The 19155-nt window shown below is 37.7% G+C and overlaps 1 protein-coding gene across 1 annotated transcript in view; it reads left to right on the top strand.

Moving 5' to 3' along the window:
• The first annotated feature begins 1869 nt into the window (after window positions 1-1869).
• Window positions 1870-19155, top strand: part of slc38a3b (solute carrier family 38 member 3b) — a 26008-nt gene continuing 8722 nt past the window's right edge. The window contains exons 1-7 of the mRNA XM_035662032.1: window positions 1870-2221; window positions 12470-12651; window positions 13203-13284; window positions 13391-13506; window positions 15621-15694; window positions 16305-16397; window positions 17174-17255. Coding sequence (XP_035517925.1) covers window positions 12545-12651; window positions 13203-13284; window positions 13391-13506; window positions 15621-15694; window positions 16305-16397; window positions 17174-17255 — 554 coding nt within the window. The 5' untranslated portion in view covers window positions 1870-2221; window positions 12470-12544. The remainder of the gene's footprint in view (window positions 2222-12469; window positions 12652-13202; window positions 13285-13390; window positions 13507-15620; window positions 15695-16304; window positions 16398-17173; window positions 17256-19155) is intronic.

The following is a 19155-nucleotide window of genomic DNA, read 5'->3' on the forward strand; positions in this document are numbered from 1 at the left end:
GATGAAAACATATTGACATGTGTAATTTAGGCATTTCATGGGGCGGCAAGAGCGTGGCATAGAAACCTTTCAGGGGTGTCAGAAACAATGACATATATCACTATTTGCTAGGAAATTCCCACAAATGAAGATATTTTTACTCAAAAACATTACATTATTACAGCACATTGGTAAAGTGTTAAATGAAAATATCTAAAGCTGGTATTAGAAGTCAGTAAATTGCTTTGATTGATTTCTCTCTGCCACGCGTCTATATCGGCCCCTGTTTTGCTGTTTGGGTTTTTGAAAGATTTCCTTTTTGAAAAACAGACGCTTAGTTCACACTGACGCAAATGTAATGCTAAGTTTAGGTGCTAATTTGAGATACATAAATGTATTGTGTGAAATGTATGATTCATATTTTTATCCTGCTTGTCCTTTAACACGGCAGTCATGGTCTGGGTGACAACTTGTGCGCTGGCCAAAGAACGTAAAGACAGAAAGCATGTAAAACTGAGTACCCGCTCCCTCAGTGGATCAAAACGGCTCAATCTAAAGCAACAAAAACATTTTATTTGATTATAGACTAATATTATATATATGAATATTGTATTCCCCATAAAGCCTCTTTGTAGCATCTGAGTACTCGGACTTGCTCAGTTGTCCAGCCACTGTTTATCTAGTTGTACAAGTCTTACAAATAGCCACTAATAAGCAACTCTTCTGGTATCAGGTTATCAGTTAATATTGGTGCTCTTACAATGCTTTTGCCTCTAATGTCAAGTCATTAGTTTGGTCTCCGTCTGTCCATCAGATCTATCAGTCCATCACCCTGAAAGGTCAGAAGGATAGTGTCATTGTCTATAAATATCAAGGTCTGTTTTTGTTGTGAGTTGCCACTACTGCACACATTAAGCCCCTTCTGAACTATTCTGCCTAGATGACCCTGTTGATGGAGGGGTAAATGAGGATTAGAATAATGTAAACTGGTGAACATTAGTATCCTCAAACCTTATTAAGCTGGAATGTCCTGTAGAGGTCGCTAGAAGGGCCACTATCCACTCAGCTGGATTTAGACTAACTTCTGCTTAATGGCTTTTGGGTGAACTTTAAGATACAACATTGTAAAACAAATTGCACAGTTGACATGTCCATGTTCAGTGTGTGTTTAAATATTAGTATTAAGTATTTTAGTTTTAAGTATTTTATTTTACAAAATTCTAGTGGTCAGATAGGCTGTTGTATTTCAGTGTTTGTGTCTTTGCTTTTCTTTGTTACTTGTTCTATTCAATTCCATTCTGATTTTTTACTGGTGACATTTTAGTTTTAGTTAGTTTTTAGTTCAGATTGGTGAACTCACATCCTCACCATGCCATAACCATCATCAGAATAAATCCATACAGTTATTTGTTCAAAAATACAGAGCTCGCTGTGCAACTATGCAATTAAAACCTATTAGTAAATTAATTTATTACACTGTGTTTTATTCTGCCAGAAGCAAAGATCACCTCCTCACCCCCTGATTTCAGTGTCCAGCTATTGTTCTCTCATGAGTGAGCAGCTCTCCACATTCCACACTCTTTAACAGGTGCCAAATCTGAGGCTGCGCCGTGCTGGGAGCCGCTGAGAGAGGCAGAGATGGGAAATGTAGGATCAAAGAAAGGGAAATACAGCATCTCTGTAGCAAAGTGCATGGTGTGGGTGTGAATGGGAGAGAAAAGGAGAAAGCGTGTGTTGTATATTTAACAATCTCATATTTGTCTATTTTAATTCTCACGATTCTTTTACGCACCACATTCTCGCGTGCGTAACGCATTCCCTGTCTCCAGTGCCAATTTCCCCCCTCATGCCACGGACTGGTGAGACACACTGCCATGTTCTGTGACTGCCTTTGTATTTCCCTCACCTATTGCGCGAGCAGTGGCGAAACCTGCAGCGAACAGCGCAGCTATAGGGGGGTTTGTGGAAGGAGGCGGGCCTAATGCGACCCCCACAGTTGTTGCTCCGTAAGGTTTTTACAATGCTCAAAGGTTTTTCTCCAAGCGCATTTCTGTAGCTGCTGGCCTTACAGAGCGACGGTCCGAATGTGCGTAAATTCCCACGAATGCAGACAGTGTTACCTGCACTGAGAGGAAGAAAGAGGGAACGCGTCAGGAGAGAGCGACTCGCCACAGATCATCACATTTATTCCCACTCACCACCAGAGGAATTAAACTTGAAAGCTTCGTGACAAGAACCTTTGGTAAGACTGAATAAATCTATTTTCTTTTAACAGAAAAAAAAAACAAATGTTTGCAGAGTTCTGACATGCTCTTTGTACTAAGTGGTTTTACTGAACGCTTGACGCTTGTTAAGTTGTATTTTAAAAACCTTGGAGATAGTAGGATTTCTTTCACTTGGAATATTGTAGCGCAAGAGGGAAAGAACGGAAACAGATATATAAGTATTTGTAGTTTTTGATCACATGGCACACAATACTAGGGGCATGTGGCTTTGTTCCCTATTGGGGGGGTGATCAATAAAGTAAGAACAGCGTGTTTGGGGCTCCTGCAGTGAGCGCCAAGTCCAGATGTCATGACCATGTGGCTCAAAGAGTCAGTGACAGATTTTCCATCTTTTGTCCGTCCGACTGCGCGTTGAATCCTGAATCTCAGATACACTCTGGATCGAGCTCAAAGTTAAAGTCCCTTTGCAAAAATCAACAGCTGGATGAATGGCACTGGCCCAATGAGCGTCTCACAAGCAGATTTCCTAGTTTCTGCTGAATGTGTGGGCTTTTTACGACCGGTTGTCGGCGTTGAATGAAGGTAATCGATATTTTATTAAGCTTTTTTTTGTTAAATCAATCCTTTACGTGAAGCATTTCAATGCAGTTTACTCAACCTACACCTTAATGTGTTGGTGGTGTCCAAGCCACATGGCATCGAGTGAAGACAGTTTCCTTTTCCTCCTTCCACCAAACACCACATCCGAGCGATCAGGCTACTTACAGTTCAGTTTGTCCAGCATTGACATATTCTGTGTTCAAGGGTAATATTCAGTGGCTTTAAACAACCAGTAGCAGCCTTTTTTAAAGCACTTTGACTTTGTTATTGTCGGCTCAATATACCCATGTGGAGGAAGAGCGCCCTGTGTGGGGCGTTAATGCTGTTCACTCTTTGCTGACGGACCTGTTACATGTGATGGACAGCCTGTAAGTGGCCTGTAAGGTTCTTGCAGGCTGTTTTGGGTAGTGTTCATGTGAATGTGTGCCAGAGATTAGTATGCCCCTGCTGTTTCTTGTCTTGTTTCTCATGCTTTTATTATATACCAGTTTTTCAAGCAACAATGTCAAACACACTTTCCAGATTTGAACAGGGTTGCAGCGATATGAGGTTTTATAGTAAGGTATTAGACCATTATTATTAATTGTAGGTATAACGGTATTACACAATTATTATTATTATTAACATCAGTGAGCTTTAAAGAAATGAAATCAGAAAGTTTTTTTGGTTGAAGATGATCTTTATTATATTTTATTATAACAAAATATTATGTCCTATATTTTAAGAGCACTAATAAAGTAGAATTCAGTACCGTAGATAAGGAACCCTATAACCCTATTGTGGACTGTGAGGATCTGCTGAGTTCCTTTGTCTCATGTGATAGTAAACTGTAAACCTTTGGGGTTTGAACTCTTTCAAAAGCAAAATTACTATGGCCATTTTCACAAAATTATAAGCGAAAGATGAATCATTAATTAAGAAACTAATCAAAAGGCGAATGGATAATGAAAATAACAGTTAGTTGCGGTTCTTTATCCATACAGCTTACACTCTTACACTAGTTACACTGTATGGAGAGTTTACAGGGAACTTTAAAGTCTGTATATGCTAGACTGTTACTCTACTGCAACCGACCTGTAGTTGTTTCTACAGTTGTGTTAATAATAATACTTTACATTTTTAATTTTGTCTAACAGACATATAAATAGTGTTCAGGATGCTGCAGTTTGTTTTTTGCATCTGCATTATGTGTTAACATGTTTAAGGTTGGAAAACAAGTGTGTTGCAGTTTGCTACTTTCAGTCTGACTGACTTGGAAACGGTGGGTGTAGAATGTGAATATGTGCAACAATGGTTAAGATGGTGGCCACTTTAACCCCTACTGGCTTGTATGCAGGTGTTGGGTGGTCATGGAAAAATGTAAAAAAAATGTAATGTAAACTTCAAAGTGTCAAACAAAGTTCAGAATTAAATTTAAAAAAAAAATTGAAGTACCACCCTATTAAGATTGAAAACCTTTAACAGATTCAGGGATACGCATAGACTGTCCAGAGAACTTCCGTCTGTGTATTCAAAGCGGGGTGGGTGAGGGGGTATGTTCTTGACTTTGGCCCCCTATCTAAACACTAACACCCTATATGGGTTTTCATGCTGGGTTCAACACAGTGGAGAACGGGTAGATAAGCCCGGCTGTGGTCAGTGACCCTAGCCTGTGCAGTGATCAAAGTGGCTGAGAGTTTGAGTAGGAGCTGGACAGGTGCGCGGTGTGCGGAGGCCAACGCTTTATCCATGTCGGAGGCAGCCAGCTGAGCTCTTCTGTCACACGGAAGATAATATCTGTGTTTGAGTCAGCCTGAGTGATCAGACACTCTAGAGGATATTATTATCTTTGTCATAGGGCTCAAAATCGGTGGGGTTAAACCTGAGCATATCATGTGCTGTTGTCTATAAATAATTGGAAAGAGTCACCCTTTGTTGATATTGTGTATTCAGATGGACAAATTGCATATATTGAAGTTGGGAATATTTCTCTGAGAGCAGGCACTTTGATTTGGAAATTGTCCTGACCCCTTATGTTTGGTTCATTATGAGAAAGTTCAACTTACATTTTTGTTTGCATTGTGGCTCTCAGTCTGTTCATATAGCCTCTTTTATGCTTGTTTTCTTTAGATTAATAGGTAAAAATGGTACCATCACTCCCATGAGTTTGTTCCCACTGGAGCAATCAGTGCCAGAATATATGCTTTCAAGTTAATATATGCTTCCTAAAAAATCCACTGAGAGCCATATGTTATTATATTTGAAGACTCACAGGAAATAATTCACCATACTTGGCAAGATACAAACTCCAGGGTATACTGAATGTCAGCAACCAGTAAGCTGCGGTATATAAGATGATATATAAGATATGCTCTCCCTTTCTGGACTTTGAATTTGAAACAAAAACATTCAAGTTTCAAGTTTTGACCAGTAAAACCCTGGAATAATACCAAATACACAAGAAAGCAACAGGCAGACAGCTTGCATCTTTTCATGTAAACCTGCATTAACTGCTTTTTTTGGCTATTTTGGGGCAACAGAAACCATTTGAACATCCATATCCATTTGCATCTATATGGCAAACTTGTTAGGTAGCATATACAGTGTGTTCATCTGAGCATTTTCACTGCAAATTGCTGCCGGCTGCAGCCGAAAACAATGCTACGAGAGTCGTGAGAGTGAATCCGCTGAGGTGCAAAGTGGAGTTGGGTGATAATCACTACAACTGAGTCAGAACTTTCACATTCAACATGTGTATCTTTTGTAAAAAGATTATTGTGCGTGTAATTATAAAGACAGACAACATAAAGGCTGACAACAAATAGATATATACAGGTATTGTATTTAGTTTAGTTGTTTTAGATTTAATTTACAATGTTGGTTGTGCAGCCATTTTAAAAACATCGGTTCTCTAAATCTATAAATGTGGCATTTTGGATTGTGTTGACACATTAAGTCAGACCTGTGCCCAAGTGTAAAAGCTGCCTGAAATGCCTGCCTAGAGTATAATTGCCCTCCTGCTGCCAGCTGTTGGTTACCAAGCTATTTCTTAGAAAAATACCCTTCAGCTTGTCACCATCTACCCAGTAATGAAAGTTAACTGACTTCTTATGTAACTAACAAGGGGTGCAATTCTAGTAAACAATTATTCAAACAGCTTCTTTTATACTTCCATATGACCTTCCCTTTTAGTTGATTTTCAAATAAAAGCATCACAATATTTGTATAGTTGCCATTGTTATACTGAATGATGTTGTTTGGTTTTAATGAAAAAAGTTTGTGTCTTTTTTTCCCTATCAGCTACCCATCAAATTCAATGTAGAACCTGCAGACATCTGCATATTATGGCATTATCAACCAAACCTAGATTTACAGATATGCTATTTAATTCATCTCTTCTTTGGAAGTTGAAGCAGAAGTGAATGTTATTGCTCAAAGCTGTCATTGTAGTTGTCCACTGCATTGTAGAGCTACTTCCTTTTTACTTTATTTCTATGATCATTTGAAAAAAATACCTGGAATGCCTCTGCATACTGCAGTCTTGTTGAATTATCTTATGTAGCATAGCGTTACAAGTTTCTCAAAGGCAGGATTTATTGCAGGGTCACTGCTTTGGGCAGGTGTTCCTGGGTTTGTGTCTACGTCCTGTATTCCAGCCATGATTCACGATGGGTCAGTCATCACAATGGTACCATAATCTGTCGTTCTTATGGTTGCCTGAGCTTAAACTAATGACGCAATGAATATGCCAACTTTTAACTTGATCACATCCTAAGGCAGAAGCCACATCTGCAGCATTTGAAGACATTTTCAGCTACACAGGCTGAATTTGATTTTGAATTATTATTTTCCAATATTTGTTTGGAGACTTTTACCCATCGGTCATTCCCTAAAGTTGGGAGGAAAAATAACTGGTGCACTTGCTTCTGTTATTGTTTTATTGAGCAAATAAGCAAACACCGCGTGCCACCTGTTGCCAATATGCACCCTGCATGTTACCTGGATTATTAATAATAAGGATAATGGTAATAGGAGGATTGTCGGGCTGTTTGATGTTGCTGCGCAAATCATCATTTAAATGACAGCTGAGCTTAATATTCTCAGATTTAATGCTTGTGTAAACACAGGTTGTATTAACTGCTTGTAAAACAGCATATTAAATAAATGAAATCTTTGCTCCCTGTTTGCACTAGTAGTAGTGATAGTGATGTTTCATTTTATGATCCCTTTAACGATTCATTTGTTCTGTCTGTGGAAAGGATAGATAAATCCACATCATCCCATGAAGAGATTATATTATATTAAGCATTCGGTTGACTCATTACATTGGATGTGGCCTGTTTGAGATGCCCTCTTCTCTATCCCATATAACATTTATTCACAGCTGCAATGCTTCCAAATCTCACTCACAGTAAACCGTGTTCAGATGTTTTTATTGCATTTAAAGCTGGCTCAACCACACAAAGACTTATCAAAGATGATATATACCGCACTATAATAGTGTAGTTATAGCCATTGCTCATCCAAGCACATTCTGTGATTTGACAGATTTTATATTTGATTCACAGGATAGTGGTATCACACAGCCTTCAGTTGTTTTATAGAAACATGTACTCAATGTTTAGGGAAGGGAGACTTTGCTTACCTGAAGCGCATCTGTTCTGAGAGCAAACATAAATTAAATGCATGTAAACTTTCAGACCTTTGGCTGTTTTCTTCCTATATGTTAGATGTGGGTCTTATTTTAAGATTTTACGTTTACATTCTCATTATTTGTCATATAGATTGCAGGGGGTTTTCACACATGTATACCGTGTACAAAGTGAAGACCCAATTTGCCAGCATTTACAACAAATATACAACTTTCATTTTCAGTGATAATGAGGACTAGAGATTAAACTGACTTGTGTTGCATTTGTGCAGTTCCTCTGGTGGATATGTTATTTTTCACCTTTGGCTCAAGAGCTGATTTGTGATGTAGTTAGTGTGCGTGTTTTGTCACGCGTCAAACTCCCTGGATACCTAAGTAGAAGGCAATGTAGAAATCTAATCTCCTTGTTAGCATGAATGTCATCTTTTGTTGTATATTTGAAAATTTGAATCAGAGGATGATGGTAACAGGTTTGTGCTGAACCAAGGGTATTGGTAATACGTAATTTGTCATATTCTTTGAATAAATTTTAAGTTTTAAGGCTCAGTCAGTTGTTTTTTTCCTTTTTTTCAGAATTGTTTTGTTCAGTCTACTACAATTCTATACTATACTAAACTATTAGTTAATCATAAGATTGACATATGAGGAAGGGTGTGCAGTGTGAAATATATCCTATATCTGTGTTTGACTACACTACTATTATTGCTTTTTAAATTCAGTGTTTTTGGTATAGTTCGTGAACTAAGTTGTGAATTAGTGTTAACTGATGTTTTTGTCAGATTTTTTTAAAAATCAATTGCATATAAGGATACTTTTATTGCAGTTCTCACCTTACTCATGCTTGCTTGAATGAATATGTATCCTCAGAAAGATGACATAAAAATAGTAAATGTATATTCCAAAAATAAATGAATCCTTTCTTATTACATGCTTCACATCCACTAGCAAGAGAATGAAAAAATAGTGCCTTTTAAGGGTCGTAGTTCATGAGAAATTTACCATAATAAAACCAAACCCTTTAGCCCGCTTTTCTACAGAGCAGAATATGTGATTCAGGTGCTGGCCGATATCTCAGGACATGAGCATGTGTTCCTCTGTCCCCAGCAGGCACGTGGCTGAGATGAGTTGGTGCTGCCAGGCGCTGTTGGCTGAACCTCGTGCCTGTTCCTGATACACCACCACATGGGCATCTCCTCATCTACATGTGCTCGCCCACTGCCCCCCCCCCCCCCCCCGTCCCGTGCCTGTTTTATGTCCAACTGACACAAGAAGAGATAGGAAGTAATTTTGGAGATTGCTGCTATGGTTTTTTTTTTAAATTTTCACACTTTAATGGAAAAATGAAGCAGCTAATCAATAGTCACCCTCCCACCTGTTCAAACATTTCAAATGTCACAAGTTCACTAACTCACAATGGGACTTTTAGCTTCAGGCTGGATTTGTTACGTAACAGAGCTGACTATGGGCTGCAGTAGCGTGTAAGGCGACCCTCCTGGTGCTCAGTAGGAGAGGATATGCTCCTAGGGCACTTTATCAGATGGACAGGGATCAGTATTTAGTATCAGTAAATAGTTGAGCATAGTTGGGCTTTTCTTAGCCCTTAGGAGTTAGTTTGATGTTGTTTGTTGTGTTTTATTGATATAGAAACATCATGTTACTTAGCAAAAAGGATAGTTATATGTAAGTTACAGAATGCTAAGATGTGGGCAGAAAAGTAGCTCGGAAGAAGCAATATGAAGTTATACATAACCTTTGCAGCTCTGACCCAGATCTTGCCACTCCCACAAACAATGAATTAATGTCACTTCCTTTGAAACACAGTTTGTACCAAGTATCTGGGTCATTATTGTTTAAAAAAAAGTCATGCATATGTGCATAAGTCAGACATTGAGCATCATACCAGCCCCCAGTTTTGAAATATTATTATTTATTATTATTATACTGTCTCATTGGTTTATCCATAATCAAATGATAAAAATACAATATCCTCAAGATGACTAAAACAGCTCTGCCGATCTCAACGCTGATTTCCCTGAAGAACATGTGTCAGTCACTTGTATACAAACAGCAGAACAATCACTTCATAAATCACATCTGTCGAATCACTAACAAGCTGTCTTCCCCATCTTGAGAGACATGTTTATAGACACACATATGGTCCAGCCTGACATTTGATTCACTAGATAAAATTACACAGCCAAAATAGTACCGGCACTGTGTCTGTTTAAAGATCTAATTTTGCATACAGCTACAGTACCTGATCTCAGACATGGTCTGTACACGTCAGAAGTTTCTGCATAGTTTCAGTTCTGTCGTTCCATGCTGCTGAATAGCTGTGTTATCCTGAATGGGTGAAATTGGAAAGCTATGCTTAGACATGAGTGTTTTTGAGGTCAATTTTGGTGGTAGTTGGCCTGGATTTACCTATGCTTGTTACACCTTGATTCTTTTACTGAGAACCGCAACAGGCCGATGCCTTACAGGTTTTTATGACACTTCTTAAAGCTAAGAGAACACCTGGTAACACTTTATTTTATGGGTCTGTAATTTAGTTTAGTTAGCAATAGTTTCCAGTGGAAGTTTCCTGGGAAGAACAATGCTATTTGGTATTAATGATAAGGAAACTAGGAATATCCTTGAAAGAAAAGCTAAGTTTTTACCCAAGTAAAAAATATCAAACAATTATTAGGAATTCTATTCTCAGATTACACATTTTGCATCTTTAGTTGACCTATAGTGCACTGACAAAAATAAAACTTTGATTTACTGTACACATGTATCACAGTTCAGTATTTACGTCCTCCTTAATATAATATAATATAATATAATATAATATAACCCTTCTATCTTTAATGAATCATACCTTTGCAAAACTGAGGCATTTCTCACTTATCTAGTAAAATTTAGGATATGGAAAGTATATAAAAACACACATTAACTTCATTGATACAATGCAATGACAAAAATGCCATGCCAGGGACAATTTAGCTGCGTGTAACAGTTTCAATATGACATGTATGTGGATGTATTGTCAGGTTACAAATACACAACACTGCAACAAAAGAGTGATGATCTGGGTGGAAAAAACATCACCATCATGAGCCTCCTACTGTATATACTGTAAATTGAGTGGCTCCAGGCTCCTCTGCTGTTCGATTGGTTGATTGGATTCTCCTGCTACCACAGCATCATTCTTAAAATGTATCTAACTCTTTGTAATTCGCAGGGTGGAGAGATGAGCGAATTCCTGATATGATCAGCCTCTTTATTACTGATGTAAAAATTTGTTATGAGATTCATTTTTAAATGACATATGTGTCATAGATTTTTCCTTTCAGTCTTTCTGGAAATGATCATTATCAAAGCCTGGTGTTGCAACAGAAAGTATTGACACTAGGGGCTTGTACGTTTGCGTCTACGTTAAGGGAGATGTTAACTTTGGACAAATAAAATGACTCACCAGATAAGGCGATGGAAAGTCTCACTGAGCTTAGATGTTTTTTATTAAGCTTAAATAAAATTAGATTTTGATGTTAAGATTTTTCTATTGGGGTGAATTACTCATTTATTTATAGCCGTCTGTACCAGATAAATAAGTTAAATGTGTTGTTTTATTCCTCACGTGTTTCTCTTTGTAGCTGCAGTGGCATGGTATCAATGGCCCTCTTTAAGTGTACAGTGTGAATAACAGTGATGTTCTGGCTGAGAGGACACTGGTAACACAATTGAGCTGCTGTACAGCGGAAACAGCTAACAACACGCCATTGTCTCTGAGTTCACACTGAGAAATAGAGATGAGGAATCTTTTGTGTCACTAGGGTCACGGGAGGCAATTGCAGGTTATTAATAGTTTTTAATTAATAATAATGTCAATATGAAAGTGAGTAATGTGAATTTGCCCTATGAGATCTTAATCCTTTCTCCTCAAACCATGGTTACAGAAAATCCCACACTCATTAAGGAAAAATACTGATGAAATGTATAATTATAGTACTACAGTAATAACTGTTTTGCTAGGCACTTTCTCAGTAATTTGAGGCCTTTTGTTGTGAGTGATTTAGCATTTTGTTTGATGACATTGTGCTTGTATTATTATATTATTATGCATTGTGCATTCATCATAAAGACTGCCGTATCACTGTGTGGGCTCTGAGCAGTAGCACTGACAACCTGTACGCTTGTGACATTAACTACACCAAAGACAAGAGCAAACAAAAGTAAAAAAAAAAAAAACTCAAATAGACCTTGACCTTTGACCGTGTGGTTTGGACTTGTTTGCTTTGCTTTACTTCAGTACTGAAGTTCTAGAAATGAAAAATTTTCCAGCGTTTTATCTCAGCCTGTGATCATTTACAGCTACGTACCATTGATGTTATTGTACGTATTGCAGAAAGTTTGGTGGACAAATTGAATGAGTGAGTGAATGAGGTCAGTTCTCGGCTGTTGAAAGTCACTATGTCAACTGTAGGGCTGAATCATTGCTACACAGTTGTACAGACCAATATAGAATATAGGGATTCATGATGCCATATTTCTGCTTGAGCTAATAGACTATAACACTACTCTTTCAATTTGAAATTGTTAATATTATACACGTTTTATTACATTGTTCTAAAACACCTGCGAAAAAGCATTTCTCTATAACTTAAAATATTCACCACTGAACTCTTGATGTTTCATATTCGTAAGAGTTTAACAATCTGCCTCATCAGGACTGTGTGGGTGTGATTTGATCAGATTGGATTGACAATGCTGTGGAAACATGATCAAACAACCCACAGGATATTGCTAGATAGGATCACAGAAATACATAAAATGATCAACTTTTCTCCAACCCAGCTACACCAACTTTAAACCAGTGAGAGACAAAACAAAAAAGAAGATATTGTGTTTAAATAGGAACTTATTAACGATAATAAGAAGCTGATTGAGAAAATATGTTTTTAAACATTGAAAGTGTGCAGCACATTTTCAATGATGTGTTCATGGAATAAAGTTTCTTATGTGATTCATGTCTTTTCTCACTGTGCTCTAGATATTCAAGATATTGAGTGACTTTAAAGGATCACCTTCACTGAATACAAGCCAAAAAGAATCTGTTACAACTTAGATGATGGAACATGCTCAGTCAGAGATGAACATCTTATCCAACGGGAAAAGTCATGACCTCGGAGATGATATGGGTGTGCCAATGAAGACGTTTCTAGATGAGGATCAGTAAGTATTCTCCCTTTATTTTAAACACAGATGAGGCCTTTTTTGTCGCTTACATACTGGTTAATGGCATTTTTAACACAGCATGTGTCAAGCACTTTTTATACTGAGCTCTTTTGTCTTTCTATATTAGTTATACTTGTGTGAAAACCACATCCTGGATTATTTAAAGTACATCATGATGGCTGAAAAAAGACTTTGATTTACATACCTTTGTCTCAGTGATAATAGTTTCCCATTAATATGACCCGAATAATGGATGTGGTGGACGACATACAGTACAACTTTCTTCCTGCATAATTTTCGTTTTTTTTTAAATGCATGTTTACCTTGTTTTTTGCTCGCCTCAACGGGTGGATCCTTATACAGAAATGGCACTCAAACAGTCAGGTATGTCTGTAGAGATTTGTATGAAGAATTTTTCAACTGCATTTGTTTTCATACATGTAATAACACAGAATTAAGCATGCGATTTTAAGCTTCAGCAGATATGTGAACAGTTTTTGCAGGTTGACAGACAGGCCGTCAATTAACGTCATGAATCTGCCCCTTAGATTTGATGATCCTGATGGAGGACTGGAGAGTGAGGAATTCTTGCCCACTCCAGATGGAAAGAAACCTACACGCTTCACAGATGTAAGTGTAAAAGTTTACAGACATAGAACAACCAGAAGAGCATCGTGTTCTTTTTTTGCTGAAACAAATGTGAGATTTATTGTTTGCTCTTGTTTTTTCCCCTCAGTTTGAAGGGAAGACCTCTTTTGGCATGTCTGTCTTCAACCTGGGTAATGCTATTATGGGCAGTGGAATCCTGGGATTGGCCTATGCTATGGCCAACACTGGTGTACTCCTTTTCTGGTGAGTAAATAAGTATATTTATCAATAGGTGGTCAATTATGGGACACCATGCACCAAGGTTGAGTCATTGCTGCAGCGACCATGGGGTTGACTCCAACCTGTGGCCCTTCGCCCTATATACATATATATATATATATATATATATATATATGTATATATATAAATAGGTGTCCATTTTATAATTAGAATCTGTCACTTATCACACCAGCCAGTCACGATTCTAATGTATTTCTGAGGATTACAGGCTTAAGAATGAGCTGCTTTCGTGACATCTTGTAATATATTATGTCCAATGACATGCCCACCTCTATTCATACCCCTTTTCCCATCCCGCCCCTCTTTGCCATGTTACAGAACCTAGAAAGGCCATAGCCCGGAATAACCGAACCCCCAGACCCTGTGTCATTTACTTCCTTCTGCTCCTTGCAGAATGCAGCTGTAAGACCACAACCCCTGGTTTCCTTGGTCATGTAGTCTGTGTTTGTGTAGCAGCAGAGAGAAAAGTAGCAGGCCTGAAATAGAGAGTGGCCTCAGCGTCAGCCGTAACTGTGGAAATAGTAAGTTACTTCACTGCTGAGTAGCTCCGCTAATGAAGAAGGCTGCAGGCTGTTTCCTATGAAATTCCTGTTAGTAATTGGGTCAGTGGTGTTATAACTATACATAGTTGGTGACTGGTTTTATGTAATTAGATTAGAGACATTTCATTTAAATTTAACACAGGTTTTCAAAGCAACCTGAGGGTTAATATCAATATCATGAAAAAATGAATTGGCTCTGTCTAACAGCGTGTATAGAACAACACACTGTAATACATCACGCCTGTTATACGAAGCAAAAAAAGAATTATGGAAAAACTGTAGTTTACTGTAGTAAGTGTCGTCAAATGGTAGCATAGTGTGTATTTTGGTATAAAGTTTATTAACTATTTCAGCAACTTTAAGATCGCATGAACTCATCACACTGATTTGGCACAGAAATATAATTATTATTGATATCGACAAAATGACAACCAGTATTAAAACATTATAGCTTGCTGTTAAGTGTTTATTTGCAACTTATTTTTGAGTTAGGTTTATGCTTATAACCTATTTTCATTATCATTTTAATTTTTCTTGCTATTAGTCTGTTTTTAAAACTAAGTTTGATCCCTGGTTTCGATGGGATTAAATCTTTTAAAGGGAACAGGCATCAGACATTAAAACAATCTTAATTCCTAGAAAGAAAAATCTAAAGGAGTTTTCTAGGCACATTAGCCTAATTAGTTATATATTATTTCAGAGCCTCTATATGAGCATGTCATTAAAAGACAAATGTTTGCATTGACACAAGCTTCTTACCACACTGCTTTGTATAAAGAATATCTGCAACATTTTACCCTTACTCTTTGTACCACCAACTTTATTTCCCCCATTGTGGCTCTGGTAGAGATTATAGCCTATAGTGTCAAGAGAGCCGTTGATCCACCAGCAGAGATACAAATAGACATTCTCATTCCTCGTCAGTGTATTTCCAGTGAGACACAGAAATAAAGCCAACATGAAAAATCTGGTGCCTTGATAAATATTTCACCAGAGCTTCAGGGATCCAGAGGAGGATATTTCTTCATATAGACAAGGCGTCACACCACATGTGATTATTTCCAAAAGATACAAAGCAGACCTGTAAAATTAATGCTTGTTTGTGAGTTGGGAGAGGTTGGACAGTTTGCAGTTTTCAGTGGAATCTGAGGACCTGGCCTCCATCTGCTGCTTACAGAGGTGGCCAGAGGAAAACAATTCCAACTTCAGTTGTGGCTACAAGAAAAACAGAGTGACCCAGCTCCAGACCCATTAGGAATGCTGACCTGAGAACCCTGTGCTCAAAAAACATTCAGTCTGCGCGCTTAATAACCATCATTCCCTAAAAAAGACCCATAGTATAGTTTGCGCACTATATTAGAACAAACACAATACATCACAACTTATGCATATTGTTGATTGTAATGTGTACGGGAATGTACGGAAAAGGAATGCCAGGATCATAGAGGGAATGCAGAATTTGGTGTAATATAAGGTTTACCTTTGTAGAGGTATAATGTACAGGTATATGACTTTTCCTTCTGTATTCTGTCACAGGTTTCTTCTGACTGCAGTTGCAGCTTTGTCCTGTTACTCTATTCACCTGTTGCTCAAATCCTCTGGCGTTGTGGGTAAGCCTTGTGCCATGTCTTGGCCTTTTGTAAAGAAATAATGTAGCTATATTATATATTATATTATGAGTTGAAAATCCAACAGTTTTGCTACTTCTGGATACCAGATTAGACCAAAAGTGACAAAGACATCTGACTTGTTAGGGACCATTTAGTCAAAATTTGAACTTGAACTTTTGACTATTTAATCTAAAAAAAGGGGGCATGGATTAAAAGGTAAAAGAGAATTATAGTCTGAGTCCTTTAAGCACTCACACTATAGCAGTAAGTATGCAAGTTACAATAAAATTGTTGTTTACTTGCCAGAATGATTAGTATGCAAAGGATTTAGTTTTCAGTCTGCTTAACTTCTTTATTGGTTTAGACTGATTATATGGATTATAAAGCATACATAATGAATTTGTTTATTCTATAATCCAGCATGTGTCAAAGTTTAGAATGTCTAGATAAACATTAAAACTGTGAAAATGACAAATGTTTCTTCACCCACCAATCAGGGAAGTACAACTTTCTATCATTATTATTATCATAAGTATTTTATTGTGTTGCACAGAGGGACGTCTCAGCAAGCATAATTGATTGAATATTATTGGTTGTAATCCGTTTACAGGAATTCGAGCTTATGAACAGCTGGGGTACAGGGCCTTTGGCACTCCTGGAAAAATGGCTGCTGGTATAGCAATCACCCTGCAGAATATCGGAGGTGAGGAGCCAATGTGACCTAATAATTTGTGTTTGTAAACTCACTGTAGCAGAAAAACATGAATTATACACAATTACTGTACGTGGCTTAGAGTTTATGTCCACCCAACCACACACACAATTAGACTCACTTAAACGACTCGTATTACATTTTTGGGATATATGGGGATTTACTAAGAGCCAAATTAGTGGTGCCAGATTCTTTATATTTTATGTGAACTGTTAAATGATTGATTTGTATTTATTGATTGATATTTTTATTGGTTTTATTCTTTATGGATTTATTTGGTTGATTAGTCGACTAATTGTTTGGTTTATAAAATGTCAAAAAATAGTGTTTTGTGAGTTTACTCTCACATAACAAAACAAAAGAGAAGCAGCAAAATGTTCACATTGGAAAAGCTGTAACGTATAGCTGAACAACCAATGTGAAGGTCTAAATGCTGTTTCAAAGCAATACAATTCTATTGGAGAAATATGGTCTTTTATTTGTCCAATTTAAATATACTGGGCCTAACAAAGATCTGCCAATAGAATACCACCATGTGTTACTGTTTTTAAATTGCAGAGAGTAACCTCCTGGAGTTTGCTAAAACAAGAGTACATGAGCTCAGTGTCCTGCAGTAGCTACTGCTCTGTCACTTACACAATCATATTGTTATAAGTGTTCTTGTGACATGGCTTAGGTGGTATCTGTTTGTTCAATATGCCAACATACTTTCACTCAATTATGCTTAGCTACGCATTTTCACATTTTCTCTGTCTCGCCTGTTACAGCTATGTCCAGCTACCTGTACATTGTTAAATCTGAGCTGCCGCTTGTCATCCAAGCTTTCCTGAAGGAAGATACCAACTCTGAGTGAGTATTATTATTTTAGTAATAATTTTTGCTTTTAAACATTTCTGTGCCGTTAGTGAATGGCGGTTGATTACTGCTATGCTGTTGGCCCAGAGCTCAGACACTGTGTTCAGGGGTCAAGGAGCCTGGAAGACTATGTGGGCAGCAAATATTTCAGTTTGCACCATTCATTGATTCAGTCAGTGTGGGGGTGTGATGAGAATGGCAGCTTGTAATTGGCTGAGCAACAGGGGCCAATGGTTGGGTCCTATCTGTCAGTTATGTACAGTTTACACACAATATAAACCCTAAAATACATATACACACTTATAATAGCTGTCAGCTTGCAGAGGCAAGTAGAGTTTCACGTCAGAGTCACACCACAGACACAGACACTCTGCATAAGGCCATGGAGGACTGAAGTGGATTCCAGCTGCCTGTTCGAATCTAAAAAAAACCCTTGTGCTCAAAACAGATCACAGCCACTGCCGCCGTCCCTTTTAAAACATCTCAGGCCCAAAAGATTAAAAAAAAAAACTCTTTAGAAATGTCAGCAACGTGTCTCAACCTTGTGTTTCACATAAATCAGAATCAGCTTTATTGGCCAAATATATACACATCCAAGGAATTTGACTCAGTTTTTTTCATTCCTCTCAATGTACACCAGTAGGAACAGCCATAACAGCTAAGAACAAGGACAACAAAGCTGAACAAATCAAGGTAAAGCATAGACTGGACTGTTACGTACACAAGTATGTGAAATATATATATATATGAATATATATATAAAAAATACCAATGACCAACAACATGAATAAAAACTCTATATAAAAGTCTTCTATAAGTTCTAAACAATACAAATAGCACAAAGAAATATATATTGAATGGATATACGGTACATTGAGTGGATGTTTATGTACTGTATATGGAAGACATTTCTATATATAGTAGATGCACTGTGCAGGATTTATATTGACAGTTCAGTAACGGTGCATGATCATATGTACATGTTAAAAACAAAATAGTACATTTAAACTGTAAAAATATAATCTGTAAAAAATAATATCTATAATGGAAGTAAGCGGATGTTTTGGTTTTAGAGGGTTTTCGTTACCAAATGACATTTAAGTGATGGCCTGTGGGAAGATACTGTTATTGTGTCTGGTTGTTTTGGCATACAGTGTTCTGTAGCGCCTACCAGACAGACAGACAGTCCTTATAGGGGACGGGTGTCTCTTTTGTCTTACTGTTGTCTAATTCAATGTGTTTTTCAGTTTTTATGTTTTAAGACAGCACAATGTCCTTTTATCGTTGATTAATGTTAATTAAGAGTGCGATAGGCTAATATTTATTTCTATGTTTGTGTGCATTTATGTCAGGGTCAAATGCTTAGCTACAATCCAAATTGACGCAAATTGTTAGGACTCTCTCTATGTCACAGTCAGGTACACACACACACACACACACAAATGACAGCAGCAGGTGGCATAACATGGGTGCCAAATTTCGAGGCAGAGCATAAGGACAGGTCAGCTCAGGGCCGGCTCGCTTAACCGATCACACACACACACATACCGTTCATTTCCACTGAAAGCGCCTCTCGCTGTTCAGATCCATGGCGTCAGTGGAATGAATGGTGGGTGGGGCGTGGGTTTGCAGTTGAGTATTAGCATGGTCATACAAAGACAAGGTCAGATGTTTGGAAGATATTTGCACTTGAGACTTGACTTGGACTTGACTGCTGTAAGACTTGCCTCCATGACAACTTGCGCCAGACTGATACTAGATTTTTGATGCCGATACCAATACCAAGGCTACTAATCGTCGCAGCCTCCTGCCATGGTCCTGCTTGACTGCCATTGCTAATATCACTGATATTATTGTTATTATTATTATTATTATTATTATTACTACAGTTACT

The sequence above is a fragment of the Morone saxatilis genome, unplaced genomic scaffold (assembly GCF_004916995.1).
Source record: "Morone saxatilis isolate NCDOM2014 unplaced genomic scaffold, NCSU_SB_2.0 Contig18, whole genome shotgun sequence".
NCBI classification, from domain to species: Eukaryota; Metazoa; Chordata; class Actinopteri; family Moronidae; genus Morone; species Morone saxatilis.